General features: G+C 31.6%; 2 protein-coding genes across 3 annotated transcripts; one reads left to right on the top strand and one right to left on the bottom strand.

Moving 5' to 3' along the window:
• The first annotated feature begins 1,414 nt into the window (after positions 1-1,414).
• On the top strand, positions 1,415-18,668 carry LOC123691390 (adenylyl cyclase X E-like). Of its 2 annotated transcripts, none has more exons than XM_045635748.1 (20): positions 1,415-1,509; positions 4,852-5,034; positions 7,920-8,066; positions 8,417-8,582; positions 9,451-9,659; positions 10,532-10,681; positions 10,825-10,943; positions 12,249-12,393; positions 13,030-13,166; positions 13,638-13,787; positions 14,297-14,441; positions 14,565-14,642; positions 15,019-15,155; positions 15,453-15,623; positions 15,918-16,233; positions 16,313-16,676; positions 16,773-16,951; positions 17,052-17,319; positions 17,527-17,651; positions 17,952-18,668. In XM_045635748.1, the coding sequence occupies exons 1-20, from the start codon at positions 1,507-1,509 to the stop codon at positions 18,360-18,362; spliced, it is 3,603 nt and encodes a 1,200-aa protein (XP_045491704.1). In that variant the 5' UTR covers positions 1,415-1,506; the 3' UTR covers positions 18,363-18,668. The 2 variants fall into 2 exon arrangements, with proteins under 2 accessions (XP_045491704.1, XP_045491715.1); XM_045635759.1 differs by having other exon boundaries at positions 9,451-9,653.
• On the bottom strand, positions 18,660-19,336 carry LOC123692225 (general odorant-binding protein 69a-like). Its single transcript, XM_045636938.1, has 2 exons — positions 19,205-19,336; positions 18,660-19,122 (listed from the first exon to the last, which is right to left on the bottom strand). The coding sequence occupies exons 1-2, from the start codon at positions 19,259-19,261 to the stop codon at positions 18,763-18,765; spliced, it is 417 nt and encodes a 138-aa protein (XP_045492894.1). The 5' UTR covers positions 19,262-19,336; the 3' UTR covers positions 18,660-18,762.
• Between the last annotated feature and the right edge of the window lie 984 nt (positions 19,337-20,320).

Genomic DNA, 20,320 nt, shown 5'->3' on the forward strand with positions numbered 1-20,320 from the left:
TTTTAATAATATTAAATTAATAATATTTAATGTATTAGGTACATAATTATAAAATTGAAATAAATAGGTATTTAAAACTTTATCGTCTCTACATTCTTGTTGATAAACGCACCTTATATTTAAGGCTAAACTCCCATTAATAGTCGTTAACTTTGAATAAATTACGGTGTATTTTATGTTATTTCTCTGCATTTTTAAACTTATAATGCGACACTGCTTTTCACAATTTTTCTCTGAATATGGAAAAGACAGTTTTTTATTGAAACAAAAACGCATCTAGAAACAAAATTCATAAAAATAAGTACACATATTTCGTTAGTCACCTCAAAGAAGCCTTGTAACTTGCGAATCAATCAATAGTATAGCTTATTTTAAACAACTAATGATTTTGTAAACCAATTAGAACTGACTGTATAATTTGTAAACGTTTGATTCTCACACGTTTTGCTTCGTTGAAACTACATAATATTTTGAAATGAATGAAAAAAAATTGAATTTATTTATCTTATTTAGGGCTGATTTTTAAATCCTTGTTTAAAACTTATTCATCGAATAACGTATTAAACTACCATTTCAAAAATGTATTCTAATTGTCCCTATATGACAGTTTACGGGTGACATTTTAAAATGTTCGTGTAATACTTTATTGGACGGTAGAATTTAAACCAAGGAATGAAAAATCGGCCCTTATTAGATGAATATTCTCTGTATGACATTTTAATAATACTACTACGCACATAGTTTTCTTCTTCAAAGTTTGATTTCTCTATTAAAATCAAACTATGCTATCGCTTTTAAATTACGCAACCTTATTTTGCAACTTAAAATAAATAAAGGTAATAAAAAAAAATTATGTCAGTTAGTAAATAATAAAAACAATATTTTATATAGGTAATGCAATAACTGCACATCGAAAAATTAAAAAAAAAACATAATATATGTATAGGTAAGCATGCCAAATACTGCCTTCATAAGGAACCTTAAAAGTAGCGTAGAAGGTCATATTATTTAAAGCTTAGATCCCAAACGATATTCTTAGATTGTTCTGTTTCGTTTAAAACCTCCAAATAACACTACACATCGCAACCCGTCTGTTGTATCTTAGCTGTGAAAAAATAATTAATTTGCATATAAAGTGAATTATATTTAAGAAAACATTAAACAAAAATCTAATCTGTGCTTCAACTATTGCTTGCTAAAAAGTCATACATTTTGTTTTCAAACAAACAGAATTTTAATCGAACTTTATCAATGTCAAATCAATTTGTCCAAATTCAGTTACAGGTAATTCATTAACACAACTGATTGTAACAAAAGGTGATAAGTATACTATCGTAATCTGTTAATTCCTTAGTCATACAAGTGGCGCTTATCAGGCAATTATCAGAAACAGTGTATACCTAAGCTCCTTGTTCAGTAATCGATACTCGTTGATAGAAATAAGTGTGAAATAAACGTGCGTTAAAAGTTTTTTGCTCGTGTGATTATGCCCAGCTTTTGACAGACATGGTAAGTGCAGGCTTTATTCTAATCGAAGGAGATAATCGCTACGATAAATCTCTTGATAAAATTCATTCACTTACCAAATTGATTTAAGTGTTTTTAATCTTTGGAATTTTTTGTTGTCACATTCCATTTGATAAATATAACCTACCCGAATACAATTGTAAGGTTAATATTTTACAATTTATGCAATAAAATCTCTATAGGTATATGTATCTCGTAAAGCAAATACTTTTTGCCTTTTTTAGCGAAGTTACGAGGGATAAGAAATTTGCAATTATCGTCTGCAAAGAGAAGTGCCGAAGCCAATTTTTTTTTCTTTTTTGTGAATTTTTATGCATAAAGAAAAAAAATATTAAATCATAAAATCACATTACACACATAGCGATGCATTTGTCACACACACACAGATAAATATACATTTTCGACTCTTTCAATTAATATATTTTCTTATGGTTGTCCAGTGGTCGTTTGTGTGTGTTAAATAATCTTCAAGTTATTTTATGCTGTTTATTTGTTTGTGTATTTATTTTGAAATGTTATCTTATTCATAAAGTTATCTAAATACATTGTAAGTACAACTTAATCTGTACGTGATTTGACGAAGTCGGATTTCTTTGGATAATAATTCATTGATTATGTCATTTTTAATTAACAGGATTGATTGATCAAAACGCGTAATGTACTCTACATTATGTAAAATTATATACAACTAGCTTTCCTCCCGCGGCATAGCCCGCGCAGTCAAAGAAAAACCTGCATAGTTCCCGTTCCCGTGGGATTTCCGGGATAAAATCTATCCTATGTCCTTTCTCGGGTATCTAAATATCTCTTTACCAAATTTCATGCAAATTGGTTCAGTAGTTAAAGCGTGATTGAGTAACAGACAGACAGAGTTACTTTCGCATTTATAATATTAGTATGGATTATATTATTTTTTTTATTATTTTCAAAAATGATTTAACAATAAATAGATACTTATGTATGTTTTGTCTATTAATGATAAACATTTTCAGACCACTTTCAATATTGTCAAATCTATTACAATCTAACGAAGTAATTGGATTACATTGGATGAAATTGAAGTTTATTTTTTTTTCATCATTAAATGCAGTATAATTTAAAATAATGCTTTTAAAAGTGTGATTTATAGTACCTATGCGTGCACGAAGAATATCTCTGACTAGCTGCTCCGCGCGGTTTCACCCCCGTGGCTCCACTCCTGTTAGTCGTAGCGTGATGATAATATAATATAGCCTATAGCCTTCCTCGATAAATAAGCTATCTAACACCGAAAGAATTTTTCAAATCGGACATGTAGTTCCCGGATTAGCGCGTTCAAACAAACAAACAAACAAACATACAAACAAACAAAAAAAACAAACTCTTCAACTTTATAATATTAGTATAGAGTATAGATAATAACTGACGATCAGATGGAATCTTAACAGAAATTATTATTCAAAAAGTGTAGTAAAAAGCTTTCAATATTTTAGTAATGCTATCATTAACTCTGAAGGACAAGGTTATAGTTAAAATTTAATTAAAAATCTTAACTTATCCTCCTTCGTCCGGTAAAATAAAATATAACCTTAAAGACACTTGCAAAAAAACGTGACTTTCTATTGTTAAAAATATTTTTTAAATCAGTTCACCAGCTCTAGAGATTCCCCCCTTCAACATAACAAACTCACAAATTCACAAAGTTATCTCTTTTTAATATTAGTACAATAATAGATGCCTCTAATAATAATCAAATAATTAATTCCATAGACCTACCTATATACCTAGTGTACCTATATAATAAGTGTCTTGTTATTTAGATTTCTATGGAGTATATTGTGAATCATCACATCTTTTTTAATAATCACCGTATTATTGTGAGCAAAAACTTCATAAGGTCATAATAAATTATTATTATTATCATAAAATAATAATAAAAAATCATAAAATAAGTCACAGCCACAGTCACAGCCCCTATCACAGATTACTAAATATTAAAAAAATGCCAGCTGAAGAGTGCACCTTTTAAATAAATAGTGTCTAACTAACCCGTATACTTCATTCGTATTTAACGTACATAATGAATATTTACTTGTGAAAAGTTTTTGTTTATAATATTTTTTATAATAAAATTATGTCTGTAGTAACGACTATCGGGTACAACCACAGGGTACAACGATAATAATCAAAACTCACTAGGTAATTCGGTAGTCAGAGATATTGATTTTATTTTATTATGTCAATAAACATAATATTCTTAATCTACTATGAGGTGTAACTCCCATTTTTTTATGAAAAAAAAATAATAAAAAAAATGTCTTAAAAAACAATATGGCAATGAAAATAAAACATCAATATTCAGAGAAAATTATAAACTTCGTTTAAGATTAAGGCCAAAAAAAACTCATTAACATATCAATGAAATACCTATTTAACTTAGGGCTGATTTTTCAATCGTCGTTTAAAACTTATTCGTCGAATAACGTATTAAACTACCATTTTAAAAATGTATTCTTCTTGCCTGTAATCTATGATATATAAAACCTGTAATTGACAGTTTACAGGTGACATTTTAATATTATCGTGTAATACTTTATTCGACGAATAAGTTTTAACCAACGATTGAAAAATCGGGCCTTAATCAAATAAAAGGAAAAATACTTATTAAGAAATAGTAATTAAAACGACCGATTAGAACTTTTTTTCAAAGAATATATAAAGATAAGCAAAGCATTGTTTCAAGTAGTTTATCTATAAACTGCAATGTTACAGTTGGTGAGGTTTTCCTTTATGAGTCAGAAAGGCATATAATTATCTATTGCGGTAAATACCCTGTAGAAAATAAGTAAAGATAATAGAATTTTGCAATTCTAATAATTTACTTATGCTAAGTTAACCTTAACTCTGTTTATTCAAAAATGCAAAGATATTACACCTACTCTACAAAATAAAATGCTTTTAATTAATTAAATTTTCTTTTATTTAATTAATTTTTATATACGAACCCATCCTATATTATCACGAAATAATCTTGTGCTAACATTAGAAAAAAATAGATATAGTAGTAGCCTGGGAACATATTGATTAAAATTTTACATAGAAAGCTCAATACATTCAAGTCAAACAAACTCCGACTTACATCCTTAATACTTGCAAAGTACAGTTCTAAATATTCCATTTACTTAAAAATGGTAGGTATGCTTTTAAAAATATTCATCGCATCATGTTTATGTCACGTAACTGCTTTTCTGCCTCCAAAAACTACGTTATTTCCTTACCAGCCTGTAATAATATACGAATTTATCAATCCTCTCAAATTGTTAATACTTTTCACTGTTCCTACAGCAGGATGACACGCTGTCGCGTACCACCGGGTCCGTGGTACTCCAAGTGGGGGCTCTGGAGCTCCTCGCTCGGTACTCCATGAACTCCGGTCGGGCGACGAGCATGCTTTCATCGCTCCATGAGTTCCGAAGCCAGGAGGTCGAACAGTCTGGCGGGAAGCAATGGAACTGGAAGTATTTGAGGGTAAAACATAGTAGAACTCTCTTAGTTTATTGTGTTTGATTTAACACGAGTATTATACATAAAAATTAAAGACTTTAACAGATTTTTAACGCGATTTATTCATTTTATAATTAATGTCGGGTTAATGAATGAATGAATCGTTGAAGACTTTAATATCTCTCTAGAACTATTCGTTTAAATAATTTAAAATATTTGAATGAATTTAAATCTAGACCATAATCTAGACCCAATACAAACGTTGTTCGTATGGTGCCTAGATATAATAACACTTACTGGCTAAGTAGGTACTCAGCTTCTAGATACTAAATTGGTGTGTGGTTTGATTCAACAGACTAAGAGACCCGACATTCTATCTACTGCCACTAAATTCTACGAAAATCTCTACTCTAGTAAAAACCAAATAAACCAAACTACTAAATTAAATAACATAGATAATGTAGCAGATGTTTTAGTAGAAGAAATAAATAAGGCAATAGAATCATAGAAACTAGATAAAGCTCCAGGCCCTGACCACATCACTAATGAATTGCTGGCAAGTTGCAAGAACTATATTACACCCTTACTGAAGTATATCTTCGATGATATTATACAAACAGAGACAATTCCGACCCAGTGGACTACATCTACAATCATCCTACTGCATAAAAAAGGTGACAAGAGCGAAATTACCAACTACAGACCAATAAACCTTATGTCGAACATTTATAAAGTTTTTGCAAAAATAATTCTAGGGCGAATAACCAAAACTTTAGACGCAAATCAGCCTAAAGAACAAGCTGGTTTTAGAGCAGGCTATTCAACATTAGACCATATACATGCTGTGAGACAAATCTTCGAAAAACATAAAGAATTTAATGTACCCTTTTACTGCTGTTTCATCGACTACAATAAGGCTTTCGATTCAGTCGAACACGAAAACATTTGGTTATCCCTAAAGAACCAAGGCGTCGAACACAAATATATTCGAATTATAAAGAATGTATACACTCAGGGCACAGCAAGAATAAAACTAGAAAAGGAGGGGAAAGAAATAAAAATAAATAGAGGTGTACGTCAAGGAGACCCTCTCTCACCTAAACTATTCACAGCCGTCTTGGAAGATGTCTTTCGAAAGCTTGAATGGAATCAGTACGGATTGAACATAAATGGAGAACAACTATCACACCTACGTTTTGCCGACGACATCATATTATTCGCTACCAAAAAAGAACATCTACAAAGCATGCTCACAGACTTAGAGAGAGAAAGCCGCAAGGTAGGTCTCACGATGAACACTTCTAAAACTAAAGCTATGACCAACGCTATCGAAGATACAATGATCATCAATGGCCAGCCAATCGAGTTTGTGAAAGAGTATACCTATCTAGGTCAACAAATATCAACTACTAATATAATGTCTAAGGAAATAGATACAAGGATAGGGAATGCATGGAAGTGCTACTGGGGTCTTAAGGAAATTATGAAGAACACGGAAACTAAGATGGCTGTTAAATCCAAGCTATACAACACCTGCATACTCCCAGTTCTAACCTACGGCTGCCAAACTTGGGCGCTCACTAAAGCACAAAATCGGAAACTGGCAACCTGCCAAACAGCAATGGAAAGGAGCATGATGAGCATAAGAAAATGTGACAGAATAAGTAACAGAACCATCAGAAAACGCACTAAAATTGAAGATGTAACAACTAGAATCAGAAAGCTTAAATGGAGATGGACTGGTCATACAATAAGAGGTATTAATAAGTGGAGCAAAGATATCATCTTTTGGTACCCAAGGAATAGGAAAAGGAAACGAGGTAGGCAGTTTCGAAGATGGGAGGATGAAATTAAGTCTATAGCTGGAAAAACATGGTCAAGGAAAGCACTTGACAGAATAGAGTGGAGGAAGATGGAGGAGGCCTTTGCCAGGATTGGGCAAACAGACCAAGTTGTTGGTGTCATTGACTCATCAGAGTCGTCAGATTAAGTGTTTAATATTATGTATCATATTTTGTGTCTGAATAAAGGCTTATATTATTATTATTTTTTATTTGCGTATTTATATCTCAGCATAAATGCTGGTAGCAGCCACATTTACGGGCGGAAACCAAGTAAATGCAGCATTTGTAATTTATTTATATGTGTCTGTGTGTCTGTCAAGTATTGTCATTTTCTTCTATTTGGAGGAATCTTCTTTATGATATCAAATCAAAATATTGTTCTATTTATGTATTTTTGAAGTAAAACTTCTTTATTGGGGTTGGAAAAAAATTTAGTGTAACATTTTTTCGTTACGCATGACATTTTTCCGTTACGCGCCATCTTTTTCTTATCCCTACCACGCGTGATTCGACGTATTTCTGAAAAGTTGCATATAGTAAATTATTTGTTGAAAAATAAGGTCATAAAGAAGTTTCACTTCTTACGTGTGTACACTATTACACGCACACATTTTTTTATTGTTATTATTGTTTTAATCTGTATTAATATCAATATCTCTAGTACTCTACAATAGAAGCTTTTTCTCTCGCAAAACTTATTTGTTAAAAATTGTTCTGATTGCAGTTACGGGGCAAGACAAACTTGTTCTTTTCTTCGTTCTTCTTCTATTCAATCAATTAATAATTACTTGAATATATACTTAGTATTATAAAGCTAAAGAGTTTGTTTGTTTGAACGCGCTAATCTCAGGAACTACTGGTCTGAAATTCTTTCGTTGTTAGATAGCCCATTTATCGAGGAAGGTTATAGGCTATATATCATCACGCTAAGACCACAGGAGCACAGCTGTCGTTATTAAAACCAAAATAATGAAATATTACGAAACAAATTCAAACTATAACATCCAAGTAATAATGAGCTTGCAAAATTAAAAATCTAAAAATGATTCATACCTTTTATCACAGGACCAGTTCTATCAAAAAGATTTGGAAGGATTATATAGAAAATATGACGATAAGCTTCGGGAGACCCTCATTTATATTTATGTATCTCTGCTTGTGTTTTTCTCAACTATACACATCATTTCTGTTGTAGCAAGCACGTTTGATGAGGTGAGTTATATATAAGTTATTGTTCATGGTATCCAATTAATAAAGACATGAATATAATTCTTAGTAAGTAGCTCAAATCAAAAGTCGCTATTCCCTCTTTTCATTATTGACCTTTTATTTATATTTATGGTCATTAAACATAAACTTGGGATATAAAGTAATTTAAATAAAATATAAATTTAAACCTTTAATACGCTTTTTACAAAACCTACTTAATGACGTATTGAATAAATCAATTATTATTAAAACCACTAAAAATATGCAAGTTCAGGTATTTTTATTTATGACTACGAACGTAATTATGTTCATTCAATCACAAGGCAGATATAATAAAATGATGCCACTTTCAGCAAATTCAATGGAAATCAACCTACCTATCCATGGGGATGTATATCTTGAGAATAGGAGTACCGGTACTTTCCTTTTGGAAATGTATTTACAATCCATTGAAGAAAAAATGGTTCTGTGTGCCCATATTGACGACATTCGTACTCACACTCGATTTAGTAGTATCAGGTAATTTATATTTGAAATAACTAAGTATTAATTTTTAATACATTATAATGTACTGATCTATCTATAGTTCGAGCTTAATAAATAAAAAAAATGTTGTGTGGTTTTATGAAACCACGGTAAAAGTGAAACTTAGGCACAAAATTATCGTATTTGTACGATAATTATCGTACGGTTTCGCGATAATTACCGTCACGCGACATGCGCTACACAGAGCAAAAAGTTTGAGACGATGTAATAAAAGTTTCACTTTAAAACTGTAATAAAGCTTGATAAGCTTGTATGAGTTAACCATTCTCGATAAATCCATACTATACTAATATTATAAATGCGAAAGTAACTCTGTTTGTCTGTCTGTCTGTTACTCAATCACGCCTAAACTACTGAACCAATTTGCATGAAATTTGGTATGGAGATATTTTGATACCCGAGAAAGGACATAGGCTACCTTTTATTGCGAAATATGTACCACGGGCGAAGCCGGGGCGGACCTCTAGTATTTGATACAATGACTTCGCATTCTGCAAGTAAATTAGAAAAAAAAAGATGTCTTATATTGATCATGTTATCTTTTTATGTTCATTAGTTTGCTTAATTTTATTGAGCTAAGAAGATTTCATGAAAAGGCATGCATGTTGCAGAGCTCTACATTTTTTGTGCATGTACAATATTATGCCTATTGCTTTTGAAACTAAAGTAATTTTATAGATGATATTGATTGTAATATTAATTACAAAGTCTGTTTTTAACATTGATAAAAAGTTATTGAAACTTTTAGTCTAAAGCAGTTAAAATTCTAATCAATTTATCGTCTCTCGGGGTAAAGCGCTATCAATACACTTACCTATATTTTATTACATCTTTGTTTTAGACGTGGCAGTCCCAATATTTACGTCATACGAAGGCATGTCTCTACGACCGGCGTACAGTACAATGGCACTGCTCTCAGTGTACATATTTTTGCCCATGAGAAATAATTTCCTGGCAATCATCCTTGGCGTGATTGTGAGCGCATGCTATGTTTTTGTTATAGCATTTTTCACATATTACGAGGACCCACAAGTGCAGGCGGTGGTAAGGGTTAGAACGCTCTTAATTTTTTATCATGTGACGTCATTGTTATTCCTATTTTAAAGTTTTTAATTAGTAGGTACATTCTTCAAGAATGTTGTTACTTATCAATCACCAGTATCGAAATAATCAAATGTACTATATCTGTAATATCACTATTATTACCGAGAAAGCAACATTTTTATGTGTATTTTTGATATGATTGATATAAAAATAGATTTATAGAACCTTGCATAGATAGATATATCAGCTACGAATTGTCTCTTATTAACTAGGAATCCGATAAAATATAACAAATATTTGATAATAAAATTCTAAAAAATAGTTATCACAATAAATAATATTAATGAAGTCTAATCAGTCACTGGTGAATTATTTTAAAGGATTGCCAAATTATCAGACGCACGTGTCTCAAGTATGTCTGGATGGATAAAATAATCCATTTGTATGGATTATGGCACATAATCGTACAATATCGATTTATGCATGTACAATGTACATTATACAATCAATCAAATTAAAGCTCAAACTACCTACATTGTTTTAAAATTGTACCTTTATAAATAATGAGTACCTAGCTGATGAAGTAGTTTGTCACAATGTAATGTTTTATTTCAAAGAGATCACTTTTACCAATAAATTACATTATGATGAAACATTAATTATATTTGTTAAGGGCGCTTTTATGTACACATAAAAAATATATTAAAGTGTTTACTTTTATATTTGAATATGGTTTTTCATTAAAAAAAAATTAAAAGTTCTAATATGTACATTGTACATATATATACTTAATTCCAATACGAATTTTATTACACAATAATTGTGGAAGTGTTTTAATTTCTACGTGCGTTAGTAAACACATTATTTTATAATTTTAGGTGTCATCAGATGTGATTTATCTTATTGGAGTGAATCTTATGGGAATTTATTTCCGTTTGATGAATGAAATCGTCACGCGTCGTTCCTTTTTGGATAGAAGAGCTTGTGTTGAAAGTACTCTACGTCTGAAATTTGTTAAGGACCAAGAGGTAATAATGTTTTTTTTTTATTATTCTTCTTTAAAAAAATATATTTATAATGCTTTTGTCAGCCATAAAACTAAAATATCAAATACAAGTTCCATTAAATTAGTCATGAATAAAAAAATATAAACTTAAATGTAACATTTCAGGAACGATTGATGTTAAGCATCTTGCCTGAGCATATTATGTCAAAAGTTAGACAAGACATTAGGAACATGTTCATGAACATTCGCTCGCAAAGCCACAGCCACAATATGAGATCATTCAGGTAAAATAAATAAATAAATAATAAACACTTTATTGCACACACAATACAAAACACAATCAAACAAAAATAATACACAAACAATGAAGCGGTACAAATAGGCGGGTACGTTCAACTGTAGAAATTAAGTATATTATAATTTGCAATATTTATTTGTTCATGAAACAAAATATTTCTCTATGTAAGTACGTCATATAAAATATACTTGGATAATTCCGAATAGCGAACATTTTTTTCTAAGAAACTACGTCATTTTAAAAAGTGAAAATTACCAACTTTAGAAATAATTCTACATTCACAGTAGCTCTAACGCATTTATGAAAACCATGAAATTCTATACATAGGCTGTGACATAGGTATGACTATGTCAAGCTCATTAGCTCAAGCATTTTACGCATTCTAAACACTTATCACATGAATACAACGTCGAAAATAAACAAAACAAAATGTAACATTCCAATCAAAATCATATAAACCTAGTCTATGTATTAAGTTGGTTTTTATCTATTTTGAAATATGCACCTTATAAATTGCAAGAGGAAATGGTTTGAAAGTATACAGATACGCAAACTCAAAGTCGTTGCGATAAATGCTTTCGGAATTCGCAACCGGGGAATTAAAACGAAATTTTATCGAAACAAAACAATGTAACTTAGTAGTAGATGATAAAATGATATGGCACTGATATGATAGTATTGTTGTTCAGATTGTTATATAATCTAGCTTAGAATATCGACGATTTAATATTTTGATTTAATTAGGTACCATATGCCAAAACTTCATTTATTGATTTTTCTGTTAAATCCAAGAAGGTTGAAGTGGTTGAATCTATATATTATAATCAAAATGTATTGCTAAGCATAAAACCCGAGAACGGCTGAACCGATTTTGTTATTTCTTTTTTTATATTCCTTGAAGTGTTATGGAGAGAAAACTTTAAACTCAAAGCCGGGGTGGACCGCTAGTTACATATGATTTTCATTAAATATGTTAAAACTACGAGCTTACGAAAGCTCAAATAGTCTAGTTACGATAATATTTTTTTTATATAATATAATGATTTTTGAAGTAGGTACATATCTGTAAATTTCATTATTTTTTGGAACGAAGTTCCATATCGCGCGTTGTGAAAGGGGGCTAGACGGAAAAAATTCTTACGAAAAGTTGTCATGACACTTTTTGCTAGAGTTGTAAGCCGTGCGGCGTGCGCGTGGTTCTCTGTCTGTCTCTATCTAACTTAACACTTCGTTCCATCCGGATGTCCCTAGAAATCGCTCAAGTTTTTTTAATTTTTGTTTTTGTATTCAGCCAGCTATACGTAGAAGAACATGACAATGTGTCCATCCTCTATGCGGATGTTGTTAATTACACCAAGATATCTACTACATTATCGCCTATGAGAATGGTAGAGCTACTCAATGAGTTGTTCGGGAGATTCGATGAAGCCTCAGAAGTGAGTACTATTTTAATCACTATATCTCTATTCTCTACATAGTATAAAACAAACTCACTTTCTGTGTCCTTATATCCCTATGTATGCTTAAATCTTTAAAACTGCTCAATGGATTTTGATGCGGTTTTTTTAATTGATAGAGTGATTCTCGAGGAAGGTTTTAGTATACCATTTATTGGGTTCACAAGGCGGGTAGGTCGCTAGTTAATAATAATTAAAACTCAAAATTTGAATAAATCCTTCTGCATTTCTTGCATGTAGTAACATAATATTGTAATGTTATCTATCAATTAATTAAAGATTTAAAATTAGATTCACATTTTTAACAATTAAGATCAATCTAGATTACAACCATGCTTTAGATAATAAATAGGTAATTCATGTTTCTTATTACTGGTCCAATTTAAGAAATTCTTTCGGCGTTAGATAGCCCATTTATCGAGGAAAGCTATAATACCATCACGCTAAAACAAACAGGAGCGGAGCAATGCGGGTAAAACCGCGGGGGACAGCTAGTTTTAAATACATAATATATCTGAATTATTCTAAAATATTTCTAGAACAAATTTTCCAAGTTATCTTAAAGCTATGATAACAAAAGGAGAGCAACAATTATAATTTTAATTAAACTTACAGGAGCATGATGTACTCAGAATAAAGTTTTTAGGAGATTGCTACTACTGTGTGAGTGGTATCCCGCAGCCTACGGAGCAGCATGCCAAAAACTGCGTCGATCTTGGCCTCGAAATGATTCACATTATCAAAGATGTTAGGTTCGTGAATTATTTTAATCAAAATATATAAGTAATTACGAACACCTGAAACAGTATTGGAACCTAAATAGTAGAAAAACTTCGCAAATTTCTATGTACTTATGACTACTTTCGCGTAAAATAGTGATCAACATTTTTAAGTAGTAAACTGGACAATACATAAGTGATGTAGCTCTTGCTACGAATAAGCTATTTCGACTGATTCTTAACTGTTGCTTATTACCAATAAAAAACAAAATTAATACATTATTTTATACAAAATATTATTATTTAATTTTAATATTATTGTACGTGGTGAATCAGTAATTTTAAAAATCACAGCACATTTTTGATTGGAATGATCATGTGGTTAAATATCATCTGGTTAAGATGATAATAAATGAAACACACAGAAATAATTGTTTTTATCGAATTAAGATTATCCAGTATTTAAATTGTTTTATTTTATCTGTATTTTAACTTTATTTACAGGGAGAAACGATCATTGAACATTGATATGAGAATCGGAGTACATTCTGGGAAGATATTGTGCGGTTTAATCGGCATTCGAAAATGGCAGTTTGACATTTGGTCCAAAGATGTGACCATTGCTAACAAAATGGAATCCACCGGCAAATCGGGGTAAGAAAACTATTATAGATAGATTTCGTATGTAAAGAGTTTTGAGATTTTTTTTATGAAAACAAATTGAAATAATTTCCGCACTATATGCATAAAAATGCCTGCTATTACAAGATTATGGTGATAAAATATACACACATAGGTATATAAATTTTAATTAAATATTAAGTTCCACATAGCTACGCTATCGAATTCACAAACCCGTTTAGTACAAAAAGCTTTTCAGCAAGTGATATGCAGTGTATCGAAGGTAATACAATAGTTATGCAATTTCGGTAGGAACAGTGACGTGCATACAGAGATTGATTATCTGCATGCATCAGAATGAACAAACTTGATTTGTAGCGCGCTGCGCTCTAATTGAATAAATAAATCTATTTTTTAGAACCCACTAGCACAATCTGAATTGCGGCGCAGTATTTTAAACCCGAAAGCATTTTAAATACAACTAGCGTAAAAGCGGATTTTATAAACCCATATAAATCTTTTAATCTATTTGTTTATTTTAGAAAAGTACACGTTACAAAACAAACTTTGGAATTGCTGTCGGAGTATGCGAGGGAATATATAATCGAGCCCTACTTTGAATCTCAGAATGATCCGTTTATTGTGAAAAATAAATTAGAAACGTATTTAATTACGAGGCCGCCGAGGGTAAATATGAATGTTGATTAATATTTATGATTATTATAACGAAATTACATTTATTCGAATATATTTGCCAACAATGTGATTTTATATTTCATAATTTTTGTTGAATTATTATTTGTTTTTCAGCCTATGACTGATTACAAGCCATTCCGTAGAGCGTCAGTGGGTTTGACTAAAATTATAAACCCGCGTTCGAGAAATAGAGTAAGTACATTGAAGATTATTCATATTTAAAATACAAAACAATAATAATAACTCACATCTTTCTATAATAATCGATGTGTTTTTGATTTAGACTTCTTATATAATATTTACCATATTAGATACTAGTGGTCCGCCCCGGCTCCGCCCGTGGTACATATTTCGCAATAAAAGGTAGCCTATGTCCTTTCTCGGGTATCAAAATATCTCCATACCAAATTTCATGAAAATTGGTTCAGTAGTTTAGGCGTGATTAAGTACCTAACAGACAGACTGAGTTACTTTCGCATTTATATGGATTATACTTATTTTTACAAATCATACAGTTTTAAACAAAAGTCCCATAACGATGTATTATTATTCTTCGTATTTCTAGTAGCGATCGGAAAATAGACATTCCAATAACTATCGCAGAACCACAGCGTTCATGGATGAGAATTTGGTCGAGTACCAACAAATGTTGAAAGCGGCTGATGCACAAATGGCAAAGGAAATTGAAGACATGACTAATGGCAAGTGAGTATTCATGAGATTATCTATCGCTTATGTAACTATTTTAGGTTAGGGTATGTCTACAAAAACGTGTTTAACTGTGCTTTAAGTTTAATAACCCGACCGAATTTTTTTGGACAGATCCTAATATTTTAGTACGTTTTAAAAGTACGAGTAGGTATTCGTATACCTATATATAAAGCCAGAAATGGCAAAGCAAGTTAGATCAACAATGTAAGAAGAAATGCAATGCATTATTTTGTTTAGTTGATTAACGTAACTCTGTATAGTATTTAATTTGTAAAATTTTATAATTTTCAGGGAACATTTCAAACAAGAATCAAGGCTGAATAGATTCACTTTAATGTACAAGAATATCAAATTGGAGAAATCCTTTCTTCAACTGCCCGATCCATTATTTAAATATTACATAACATGTTGCCTTGTGATCTTAATTCTAATTATAGTGGTGAATACTTTAACAACGAGGTGGTAAGTTTACTCAATATATTAAGGCTCACTCAAATGGGCTTCTTAAAAGGCACATGAAACGCTAAATATGAATGTTTGTATATTATAGTTAGAGCCGATTTTTCAATCCTTGGTTAAAATTTATCCGTCCAATAAAGAATTACACGAACATTTTAAAATGTCACCTGTAAACTGTTAATACGGACAATTAGAATACACTTTTGAAATAGTAGTTTAATACGTTATTCGATGAATAAGTTTTAACCAAGAAAAACCAGCCCTTAATACACTTTATACACAACACTGTTTTTTTAGGGTTGACAATTTTGGATGGTACGTTTGGATGACGTATGGAATATTATTACTCGTATTAGTTGCTCTACAGCCATTGACTTGGTTTCAATTTCTATGGACTAAATATAAAGGCGTCGATGAACCGAGACATCCGATTCTAAGATTCGTATACGATATTTCCGTGGCAATGATAAAATCTACCAAAATAAGGACGTCCATATATTTGATGATTAGCTTAGGCCTGGCCGCTACGTCCATTATGAATGTAATAAGTTGTAACGAGGTCGCAGTCGAACCATCTGTTGAAACAGTTTTATCGAACTGCGTTTCGTCGTGGGTAATCACTTTATCTTTTTTAATGCTTACTTGGTAATGTAATTATGCATGAAAAATAATAAGTGTTAATTTGTTTACAGCACGTGACCCAATGCTGGAGTCTCGCTCTCTTACTGAACTTCCTATTTAGTCGGGTTTTCTTCATATTCAAGTGGATCGTAGCTTGCGGTATGACCGTGTTTTACCTTTGGGTTGTATGGGAGGTGAAGACATCCTTCTTTGCCGTCGACGTGACTTGGAACATCGGCCTAGATGCACGAATATCCCATACACTCTCTGTCATCTTTATCACCATAACATTGTATTGGATCGATAGAACAACCGAGTATAGGAACCGTTTGGATCATTTGTGGCAAATACAACTGAGCGAAGAGCAAGAAGAAGCCGAAACGATGTTGAAAGTAAATAACATGCTGTTGGAAAACATTTTGCCAGCTCATGTAGGTGAGCATTAATTTAATAAAATATCGTATTTCGTTAAAGGTATGATTACTGTAAATGATTGTTACCTAATTTAATGGCTTCCAATTTATGTTTCAGTACAAGTTTATTTGGACCTTAATAGATCGATAGACGAGTTATATTACGAGAAATACGACAATGTGGCAGTAATGTTTGCGTCTCTCACAGACTACAAACTGGGCATAGAAAGTGATTCGGACTTTACTGACAAACTCATATTGAGTATTCTTGATGAGGTTATATCTGATTTCGACAGGGTATGTGATCACTCTTGATATTCAAACATGTATCTTATTCAATATTTTTTAAAGTTCATTATCAATCAGTCTTTATTAATTCTCTTTTACCTTTTTTCAGCTTTTACTCACAGGAGCTTCAGTGTACAAAGTGGAAAAAATAAAAGTGGCAGGTTGGACATATATGGCGGCGTGTGGATTAGATCCCAATAGAAGGGGATCGTTTGATTCTTCATCTTATTGTTCTATAGTAGATAAGAAACAAAACAGTCCATACAACAAAGCTATAGTAGTTACAATGGTCGAATTCGCTGCCGCAATGATGATGCAATTGCAAAATTTCAATCGTGGATCTTTTCAAAGTTTTGAAGGACTCAATCTTCGAATTGGTAAGAATTTCCGGTGCTATCAGCTACAATAAATCATTTAAAATAGGCGTTTAATGTGACAAAGTACAAACAAGAAAAATAATAATATGCAATAATGCAATATGAGAACGTGTGAAAATGGCTGCTAAATCATATAAATTAATAGAACAAAGACAAAATAATCATGTTTAAAAGATTTGGAAAATAACATCCATTTTGCCTTTCTAGGTATATCGAATGGTGAAGTAGCCGCGGGAGTAGTTGGTTCCCTCAAGCCATTGTATGATATTTGGGGTAACGCTGTTAACATGGCCTCAAGAATGGATTCTACAGGCAAGGCTGGATGTATTCAGGTATAACTAAAAAAATGTGTGCGTGTACTAGTCTACACACGTAAGAAGTGAAACTTCTTTATGACCTTATTTTTCAAAAAATAATTTACTATATGCAACTTTACAGAAATACGTCAAATCATGGTCTAATCACGCGTGGTAGGGATATGAAAAAGATGGCGCGTAACGGAAAAATGTCACGCGTAACGAAAAAATGTTAAACAAAATTTTTTTCCAATCCCGATAAAGAAGTTTCACTTCAAAAATACCCCATTAACTTGGTTAAATTATTCACAATGCTAACGAGGTATTTCTTTTTAGGTTACCGAAAATACTGCAATTATTTTGGACGAATGTGGCATCCTAACAACATATCGTGGAGAAACATTTGTCAAAGGTGCTGGTTATGTTAAAACTTATTTTGTGCCGCTCGACGAAGATTTCAACTTAGTGAAAAAAGAATATTGTGAAGCCTATTACAAGCGGCAAAGTGTCCATCAAATATTTAGTGCTAGAAATACAATAATGAGTGATACTTCTTTAGAAGATTCTTATGACGCGTATTCGCAACAATCAGAAGATCTTTCAACAGATTATAGCGACCATGAAGATATCAGAAGAAATAGCGAAGAAAAGGAAGGGAATAAAGAAATTCCTAATTGTAACGGAGCTACAAGACATCGCTACAATAGCACGTCTTCAGATCTTGAAGAACTAGACACTAAATGCTAGATTAGTATGTATAATTGTATTTAATATAATTGATTAAACTTATTACTAGAATGAGTGATTGTGTGTAGGTATGTTAAAATGAGCATAATTATGTAGCAGACATATTAATTATTAGTACCTATAATAAATTAAACAAAAAAAAAAGACATTCTGAATAAACAATGTAGCGTGACATGACTGACTGAGTCCTATTGCAAAATAATTAGTTACTCAAAAATTGCATTAACGATAATTGTATAATATGGTTATGTACCTATGTTTGTACGTAAGTGTAAGTTTATAAAATAAAAATACAGATTTCTTTCATATAAACGATGCAGATGTTTTAATTACTACTTATTCATATGTTCCTAATTCGACCTAATTTTTACAATAACATAAATAAGTTACATTTTATATTCTAAAGAAAGATCACATGTTGCTTAGTGTTCACATAGTAGCACTTGAAAATCTCAAAGGTAGTGTCAACAAGATCTTTGCCCTTTTTATTTTTACACTCCTCTAGTAACTTAGAAGCAGCCGCCTTATCAATACCCGGTGGTAATTTTGATAGAGCCACGTCCATATTAAGTTTTCCATCCGACGATATTATTCCTGACTTTTGGAAAAAGCACAAAATAAATTTCTTGAAACCCTCATCTTCGCTGACCTGTCCCTTCTTCGCTTCCGCAATTATTTCCGATTTTACACCCGATTCTTTCACACATTCCGCTGTGTATTTTTGTACTTTTTCCTTTTGAGCTGATGATAAATGCACATTCTGAAACAAATATTTCTATGAATAACACTCTTAAAAAGCAAATAAAATATATTACCGAAATTAGGTACGTAAGGTTACTCACATGAGCATTGGCGCCACAAGCCAAAATCACAATACATAAAAACAAGAAAGCCTTCATACTGAGATCTGTATCACACCAATTCTTTTAGGAAAGTATAATAATTTGTCGCAGCGGTCGTTTATATATAAAATGCAGAAGGACATCAAGAATTTGTATTTTATTAATACTTATAAAGATATACATCGATTTGCCGATATACCACGACATTTGTAGCTAATTATGTATGAAACGGTTGTTAAGAAATTAACCTTTTAGATAAATTTACCTTTTATATAGGAATAATTTTTTATCCTTGTGATCACTTTTATATCTTAATTTTAAATGCCTTACAAATTACAACGTGTCTCATTTTTTTTTTGATTTAACAAACTAGGTACGTACCTACCTAAGTCTCACCAGGGATATTTTTTTAAAGATCTTACGTTCGGATTTATCAAAACTATAAATTTCAAATAAAAAATCAGTTTACAAAGTAATATCTTATATCAAAATGCACCACATAAGCTGTTCCAAAATGATATGCAGTTTTAAATGATGGCTGCACATTTGTTGTCGGCCTTTAATAACTGGGTCACACCGCTTGCAATCTGGCCAACTGACCAGTATGGTATAAATTAAACTTGATTATCATAGTACACATTTATAATATTATGATAAATGGGAATACGTTAACCATTTCAAACAATGCAGTTCATTTTCGAATGTGGATTTTCTATAAGTGACACCCACGTGATATCTATATATAGGTTTATCTGCTGTGAACATGGGCGTAGCCACGGTGGGGCAGGGTGGGGCGCTTGCCCCACCCAGGCTTTGACCTGGAAGGTACCTAACCAAATCTAAAAATTGAATTATCCAGGTACTAACTACTAAGCTTAATATCCGTAAGAAAATTCACACTCGATTCTCGAAAGTCGACAGTCGACACAGAAAATGAGACCAAAACATTAGTATTATTTACCTCTACAATGACTGATTAACAAATAATTGTCATACGCCCAGCGACCAAACGGCTGAAGATAGGGACACATTTTGGATCTATTTCGTGATGTGGTAGGTGAATAATAAGGTGTTTTGAATAAGAATAATTCGAATAACGAATTACACACGAAAAAA

Source organism: Colias croceus, chromosome 1, assembly GCF_905220415.1.
Source record: "Colias croceus chromosome 1, ilColCroc2.1".
Classification (NCBI taxonomy): Eukaryota; Metazoa; Arthropoda; class Insecta; order Lepidoptera; family Pieridae; genus Colias; species Colias croceus.